Here is an 8,616-nt window from a genome sequence, read left to right as displayed (position 1 = left end):
GACGAGAGTGATGCTTTGATTATTTTATATAACGACTATATAATATAATAATAAATTCGGAGAGGGGAACGAAGAAGTGGGGTTAAAAGTGCCCGAACCTGCTTGGAAATAGACAAAAGGAGGGCAGCTCATGATGGTCTTGCAAGGCAGCTCATGATGGTCTTGCAATTCCCAGTTGCATCTTCACCTGCAAGATAGCAAAAGACTACCGGTGCTCCATTACACACGTTCAATCCTCATTTACGATCTTAAGACGACTTTTTAAGTAACAAATCAGCAAAAATCGATAATGCTTAATGTACCTATTGTAATTATTGATGTCCTCAACAAGATAATTCATATCAAATTTTATTAAAGTTTATTTTTTATTTACAATCAGATCTTTAAAAAGTCCAACTTAAAAATTTAAACTAACAGGCATAAATAAATCATATGTATAAAAAGATCATATAAACCCTATTGATTTGCAGATGTGGACGCGCTTGCAAAGAGACAGAATCTGATACTGAGTCGGGCTCATAATCTTGACTAAAAGTAATAGCTTTCTTTTTTGTTAGCTGTGGGCTGAAATTCAAACAAAAAGTGGGCAATGCAGGCCAACTTAGCAACAGCTGAATGGACGAAAGTGACCTTACGCTGATCTCTCCCATTAGCCCTGGAGAAGGGCAAATAGGGGAAAGGATAGTTGCTAAGGGAGAGACGTTAGAGGGTGGGTAGCGTCCACTGTCCATTGTCCACGGTCCAGGCTGGAAGTAGGGGTGTCAATGGGTCGGGTCGGGTCGGGTTTTCATGATACCCGACCCGACCCAAATATTAGACATATGTGTTTGACCCGACCCGAGACAAGACCCAAATAAGATAAAGCTACATGATCGGATCGGGTCATGTCGGGTCGGGTCGGAGCGGATTTTGTGTTTCGAACAATGAATTCAAAGATAGAGATAGAGAGAGATGCCATTGTTGTGGATCCCGAATTCATCATCTTCCCAGCAACACCCCGTGCATCACCGCCCCGGCCTCAGCGATTCAACCGCCGCCGCGGCATCACCGCCTTCTGCGCCCGCCGTCCCGGCATCGTTGCTGCTGCAGCAGGAGGACTCCGCGTCGTCGACGAGCCCGCCGCCGCCGCAGGCGTCGGCTTCGGCCTCGTTGTCCTGGGAACCGCCGCCGCCGCAGGCGTCGGCAGTACTTCCGCCATGAGAGCTCTTCAGAGATCCGTGGAATGGCTGAGGCCCGTCGTCGACTCCCTGGCCTGGGACTACGCCGTCGTCTGGAAGCTCGGCGACCACCCCTCCGCGTACCTCCCTCCCGACCCTCCCCCTCGCGCTCCCACCCCCTGTTTCCCGATTCTATGAACGGATGAGCGATGTCTCCTCCTCTTTCGATCTCTCTCGCCCTCTTGCTGTTTCCGATTCTGGGTGAAACTCTCCGCAGGTCCGTCGAGTGGGTCGGGTGCTGCTGCTGCGGAGGTTCGTCGAAATTCGACGGCGTCAAGGAGGAAAAGCGAGAGGGTGATGGGCATCAGCTCGATCGTGAGGAACTGTAAAGATATCTCTAGGCGTATCTTCCTCTCTGTTTGTTGTTTCAAAATCGTCACACCGTGTGTTTCTCTCTTGCGCAATTCACCGAGCACCTTCTGCTCAGAGGACGCAGCACGTTCGACGACCAGGAAACTCCAGTGGTCAAATTCGACCGTCGTGGCGGCGGCTAAACAATGAAGGACGATCCTTTCGAAGATAGACGATGCGGTGGGAAGGTGATCTTCATCTCTCTGTCCATCTTCATTTTATTTTCTTCTCTCAAGCTCGCCGGCTCCACCATCACTATCGTCAAGCTCTTTCTCTAAGCTGCAATCGAAGGCATCTCGGACTGTCCCTCTCCAGATTGAAGTTTCGAGTTAATTTTCGATTCGTTCCAAAACATGCTCGTCGATTTCTACCTTGCTCCGTTCTCTTCCACTCCATCGCCACCTTTCGGATTCCATTGCCGCCATCAGCTTGCGTCCTCCATTTCGCCTCGTCTCCGCCGCGCGCCAAGTGGGGATGTGGGCTGGTGTTGACAAGAGCTCCATCCGATTGCTAAGGCTGAGGTAGAAACCGGTCGTCTCGTTGGTGAGCTTGAGGACGCCGCGGCCATCGATCTCGGCGACACCGCTGAGGGTGATGTTGCCGGCGACGGCGGCGCGGCGGAACCCGGGGAAGAAGAAGTCGGCGACAGGGTCCTAGGAGGAGGAGGGATCTTAAGAATTTTGGTTATTGTTTGGGTTGGCTTATTGTTTGGGTTGGGTTTGGGTACCCAAGCCTAATAGATCCAAACAATACCCAATTTTTTTTATTGTTACCCAAACAAGTTGAGACCCAACCCGACCCAATAAGAAAATTTCGTGTTCGGGTCGGGTCGGTTCGTGTTTCGGTTCGGGTATTGTGTTTGGTTTTGACACCCCTAGCTGGAAGTTTGAAAGAGCAGACCGAACGCGCGCACCAGCCCCGGCCCGCACCCAGCAGAATAAACAAAATGTTCGATAGTTGAATATGAGGAAACTTTTTAGAAGTAATTGTGTTCAAATCGGCTTGAATTACACTAGGAAACTTCAAGACTTTGGACCCAATAATGTGCTTAGCTCAATTCATGATCCAATTGAGATTTTATTACGCTCAATATTCAAAATCAAAACAATGTCGTCCATCAAGGTCAACTTATATCATTTTCCTGAATTAAGGTCCAACTGCATTTATGCCTGAATTCAGTTTTCTTGATTTACCTCTTTAGTCCAACAATCCAAGCCAATGGATCGTAGAAAGACCACAAATTGAATATTTCTATACAAAAAAAATATATGCACATACAAAAACCCCATTGAGAAGATTACCCAAGACAGAACACGCGGATCTGATCAATCTGATGGGTGGGAGTGAGAAAGAGAAGGTCGATTGGAGCCCTTAGGATGTAGCTGAGCGAGAGAAACGACGTTAGATTTGAGTGATGATGATGAAGGAAAGGGGGAAGGTGATAGGATGGCAGTGAGGAGAGAGTGGTGAAGTAAATGCAAGAGAGGCCAGTGTGAGTTGACGTGTTTGCTTGTTAATGAATTGCTTTCGTTGGCACAAAGTCGAAGGTCTCGGTCCAGCAATTATGCATTTCATTACAGGACATCGAGACAACTAAGGGAAGAAAAAGACTATTGTTTTGACTGAGAGAACAAGGAGAAAACCATTCAGTGCTCTTCGTTTGGGTCGCAAGAAGAGGACGTGCCAGTTGGTGGTGGTGGTGGTGGTGGTGGTGGTGGTGGTGATGGTGGTGGAGCTAATTGTCGTGAATGGGCACGTTAGCTAAGTGTTGATCCACATTTTATGTTGGTTGGCAATGCAGCTCTCTTGAGTATGCCATGTATCTCATGTCCAAACTTCAATTTCTATCATCAAACGACACGAATTTCCCTATGGATTGTAGACATTGTTAACGGTTGTTTCTACCAGTGGATCAACGGTGAATTGAAGGAGTATGATGTAGCAACGGGCTTCATCCAATGATTGATGTAAGTGACTAAATGCTTAACTCATGGTATGATAGAAGCTCCTATCTTGAGTGTAGTTAAGTATAATATTAATTTATTTTAAAATAAGAAAATTTGTTGTTCTCAAGCCAAATTGACGTGGGAAAATATTCAGTGGTTCCAAAGGGCCACGTCAATTGTTGATGTAGTGTGCGTTTTTTACTCATGTCTTATAATAGACAAACACATGTTCGCTTAGTTGAAATAAAATAATAACTTTTCACTTTTCTCTTCTTTCTCTTGCACTCACTTTTTTCTTTCCTCTCTAGCCGTTATCCATGGCCGTCCATGTCGCGTTCAGGAGTCTTCTCGATCGGCTCTTCAATACTGCTGGCATGAACCGTCGTCGCTCATGGCCATGGCTCCAGATCTGGCCAAACTTTTAGATCGAGCCACCCCTTCCAACGTAGCTCGATGCTAATGATGGCCATGGACAGGCGACACAACGTTTGAACTCGTTCGGCCATGGATGGCCAGATATGGAGATTTGGAGAGCGACACCGGCGAAGGTGACGACGGCCATGGACAAGGGACGCATTGCTAGATATGGACGTTGGAGCAAAAGAGAAGAAGATGAATCTTGAAGGGCAGCTCAAACCGATCGCGACCGATACGGGAAGGGGTCCTCCATCATCCAAGGCTACAAGCTTTGTTTGTCTATGGCTCGCGAGGCGCCTCATCCACAGATTTGGCAACCACGGATTGTCCATGGCCGCGAGTTTTGACGACGAGCTTCAAATCTCATCCACGGACAAACAACGTCGACAACGGAAGCTTATTTTCTTCATTGGAGTTGCAGACCTCCCCTCTCTGTCGCCACCAACGGAGTTGCCGGCGCTGCCCGCTGAACATTCAAGCCGAGCCACCTCGCGAGCCATGGACAAGCCAATCTTGCAGCCATGGATGATGGAGAGAAGGAGCGAAGAAAACTCGAACCGGGATGGCGGAGGACAAAGGATGCAAGAGGAAGAAGACATAAATTGGTTTCTAATTTTTATTCTAACTTAGTGGACACATGTCATCTTATAAAAGGACATGAGTAAAAAATGCACGCCACGTCAATGCTTTGCAATCACGGAATATTTTCTCCAATTCACGTCTAAACTCCCCCAAAAGAATACTTGGAGTAACCATACAAGAAGGTGGTCTTTTGGGGATGAATGTTGACTAATGTGTCATTTAATAGGGCAATTATATGCGATGTGAGACTTTAGGATATTACAAACTCTCCAACTTGAAGAATTAACATATGTGTTAATGGTTACACGTATCTCCTAGCAACACTGGCCTACTAGATGAGTGAGCATATCTCCCTGCAACACTAGCCTACTAGATGAGTGATCTTTACCTCTTGAGAGATCTGTGAGGAGAGTCACACCTTGTCCAAATTCCGCGATCAGTCTCTTTCCCCATCAAATCATATATAGGCTAATCTATCCAAAAACTATACATTTATTGAACAAACAGTTTCCGATATTATTTGTAACGACCTAAAAATTTTCTCGATGTTGAGCACCTAAAAGCAATAATTTCAATATATTATAAAGCGATAATCAATCGGGATTAGTGTGAAGTTATATAACATTTGTTTGTGTGAGATATACAAACTTGTCACTAAGAAAGGTCAAAATTCTCATCCCACATGCCTTTTGCCATAACCAATGACTAGACTAGTATTAATAATGGATTTCTTTAGCGCAATCGACCTAAGCTCCTCTATTTGTTCCCCAATAATTTAATAAGTAATTATAGCATAATTTCACTACGTAATGATTTTTTCATCCACAAAAGGTGTAATTAGTCCGCTTAGTTTATTGATTAGTGTGAGTGAAGAGTTGAAATCCTCGTATTAAGAGTGGCTTAGTCCGCTTGCTTTGCACTGGCGCATAATTGTAGCAAATAAAAGTGGTTTGCCTCTTCCGTTAACTATATTGACAATAACTAAAAACCGATAAACAAATGAATGAATCAATCTGGTAGTCTAAACGTCATCGTTTGTATCTGTCCCTCACACCAACGTCGAACAGGACGACGTGGACGGATCGTAGAGGGCCGGGACCAGGTACTTTCTCCCGTCGACGCCGTGCGCGTTGTAGCTCGCCCCCGTCGCCTCATCCACCAGCAAGTTCCCGGCGAAGCCCGGGTACGCCCCATTGGCGTAGATCCCGGTGCACGCCGACGCCACCTCCAGCGACGCCCCCGCCTCGCCCTGATAGTACCCGTTCGAGAACGGGTTCGTGGCTGTCCCGGCGATGAGGCCTGCGAGGTTGATCACCATCCCGTCGACGCCGACGTCGCCGTTGGGCGCCACCAGCGGCGGGCTCTGCGGGCCGTACAGGGGCTGGTGGTACGGCCACGCGCACTGCCCCGGGCACTGCGTCTCCGAGTTGCCCACCCAGATGTACGCGAACCTCGAGCTCCGGCCGTTGACCTTGACGGAACCGACGGCGGAGCCGTGGGTGCCGCACCGGCTCATGCAGAACCCCTCGACGGCCACGTCGGAGGAGGTGAGCACGACGTTGACGGCGTTCTGCTGTTCTCCCCGGGATGCGAGCTCGACGAGGTGCTTGCTCGTGAGGGACTTCCCGAGCGAGTAGCTCTCGTCGAGGACTTGCCTCCCGAGCGAGAGCGTGAGCGAAGGCGTGCGCCTCTTGGAGGACGAGAGTTTGTAGTACTTATCGACCGTCTTCCACCACTGAGAGACGGAAGGAGGGGCCTGAGCCAGCGAAGGGTCGAAAGAGAGTGAGGTGACGAAGTCGGAGATGATGGTGCGCTGGGAGGGCTTGAAGCGGCCGTACCAGATGAGGTTGACGGAGATCTTGCCGGAGAGGAGAGGGCCATTGTGGTACTGCATGGGCGGAGACTGGTCTTGGACCAGCTCGGCCAGCCTCCTCGTGGCGGAGGCCATATGGAGGAGGCAGAGGGCGAGGAAGAGCTTTGGAAGAGCTGTCTTCGAAGCGAAGAACGATGCCATTGTAGCCGAGTTTGGGCTGAGAGGGAGGAAAGGTGAAAGCTGAGGTAGCTTCGCTTTGTTTGAGTTGTGGGTTGTGTTGAAGTGGTGAGGAGTATTTATACGAGGGTGGGACGAGAGTGATGCTTTGATTATTTTATATTATGACTATACAATATAATAATAAATTCGGAGAGGGGAACGAAGAAGTGGGGTTAAAGTGCCCGAACCTGCTTGGAAAGAGACAAAAGGAGGGCAGCTCATGATGGTCTTGCAAGATAGCAAAAGACTACCGGTGCTCCATTACACACGTTCAATCCTCATTTACGATCTTAAGACGACTTTTTAAGTAAAATATCAGAAAAAATTGATAATGCTTAATGTACCTATTGTAATTATTGATGTCCTCAACAAGATAATTCATACCAAAGTTTATTAAAGTTTATCTTTTTATATACAATCAGATTTTTAAAAATTTAAACTAACAGGTAGAAAGAAATCGTACGTATAAAAAGAACATATAAATCCTATTGATTTGCGGCTGTGGACGCACTTGCGAAAGAGACAGAATCTGATACTGAGTCGGGCTCATAATCTTGACTAAAAGTAATAGCTTTCTTTTTTGTTAGCTGTGAGCTGAAATTCAAACAAAAAGAGGGCAATGCAGTCCAGCTTAGCTACAGCTGAATGGACGAAAGTGACCTTACGCTGATCTCTCCCATTAGCCCTGGAGAAGGGCAAATAGGGGAAAGGAAAGTGGCTAAGGGAGAGACGTTAGAGGGTGGGTAGTGTCCACTGTCCATTGTCCACAGTCCAGGCTGGAAGTTTGAAAGATCGGACCGAACACGCGCACCAGCCTCGGCCCGCGCCTAGCAGAATATCAAAATGTTAGATAGTTGAATTTGAGGAAACTTTTTAGAAGTAATTGTGTTCAAATCGGCTTGAATTACACTAGGAAACTTCTAGACTTTGGACCCAAAAAAGTGTTTAACTCAATCCATGATCCAATTGAGATTTTGTTATGCTCAATAATCAAAATCAAAACAGTGTCCTCCATCAAGGTCAATTTATATAATTTTCCCGAACCAAGATCCAACTGAATTTATGCCCGAATTCAGTTTTCATGATTCACCTCTTTAGTCTAACAATCCAAGACAATGGATCGTAGAAAGGCCACAAAGTGAATATTTCTATACAAACAAAATATATGCACATACAAAAACCCCATTGATAAGATTACCCAAGATAGAACACACGGATCTGATCAATCTGATGGGTGGGAGTGAGAAAGAGAAGGTCGATTGGAGGAGCCCTTAGGACGTAGCTGAGCGAGAGAAACGAAGTTCGATTTGAGTGATGACGATGAAGGAAAGGGGGAAGGTGATAGGATGGTAGTGAGGAGAGAGTGGTGAAGTAAACGCAAGAGAGGCCAGTGTGAGTTGACGCGTTTGCTTGTTAATGAATTGCTTTCGTTGGCACAAGGTCAAAGGTCTCAGTCCAGCAATTATGCATTTCATTACAGGGCATTGAGACAACTAAGGGAAGAAAAAGACTATTGTTTTGACTGAGAGAACAAGGAGAAAACCATTCAGTGCTCTTCGTTTGGGTCGCAAGAAGAGGACGTGCCAGTTGGTGGCGGTGGTGGAGCTAATTGTCGAGAATGGGCATGTTAGCTAAGTGTTGATCCACATTTTATGTTAGTTGGCAATGCAGCTCTTTTGAGTATGCCATGTATCTCATGTCCAAACTTCAATTTCTATCATCAAACGGCACAAATTTTCCTATGGATTGTAGACATTGTTAATGGTTGTTTCTACCGGTGGATCAACAGTGAATTGAAGGAGTATGATGTAACGACGAGTTTCATCCAATGATTGATGCAAGTGACTAATTGCTTAACTTATGGTATGATAGAAGCTCCCACCTCGAGTGTAGTTAAGTATAAGATTAATTTATATGAAAATAAGAAAATTTGTTGTTGTCAAGTCAAATTGATACGAGAAAATATTCAATAGTTTCAAAGCGCCACGTCAATTGTTAATGTAGTGTGTGTTTTTTACTTATGTCCTATAATAGACCTACACATGTTCGCTTAGTTGAAATAAAATTATAA

General features: G+C 46.2%; 1 protein-coding gene across 1 annotated transcript; it reads right to left on the bottom strand.

Annotated features, from left to right (window-relative positions):
• Nucleotides 1-5,443: 5,443 nt before the first annotated feature.
• Nucleotides 5,444-6,601, bottom strand: LOC115667709 (protein PHOSPHATE-INDUCED 1-like). The gene has a single exon (XM_030589265.2). The coding sequence runs from the start codon at nt 6,525-6,527 to the stop codon at nt 5,562-5,564; it is 966 nt and encodes a 321-aa protein (XP_030445125.2). The 5' UTR covers nt 6,528-6,601; the 3' UTR covers nt 5,444-5,561.
• Between the last annotated feature and the right edge of the window lie 2,015 nt (nt 6,602-8,616).

Source organism: Syzygium oleosum, unplaced genomic scaffold, assembly GCF_021117445.2.
Source record: "Syzygium oleosum isolate NSW1041296 unplaced genomic scaffold, Sole_v2.1 Sole_v2.13, whole genome shotgun sequence".
In the NCBI taxonomy this organism is placed as follows: Eukaryota; Viridiplantae; Streptophyta; class Magnoliopsida; order Myrtales; family Myrtaceae; genus Syzygium; species Syzygium oleosum.
The sequence above is the reverse complement of the archived record's forward strand: the minus strand, read 5'-3'. Positions and strand labels throughout refer to the sequence as shown.

Coding starts and splice junctions, on each gene's coding strand:
- LOC115667709 (XM_030589265.2), bottom strand. CDS start 6,527: ATGGCATCGTTCTTCGCTTCGAAGACAGCTCTTCCAAAGCTCTTCCTC.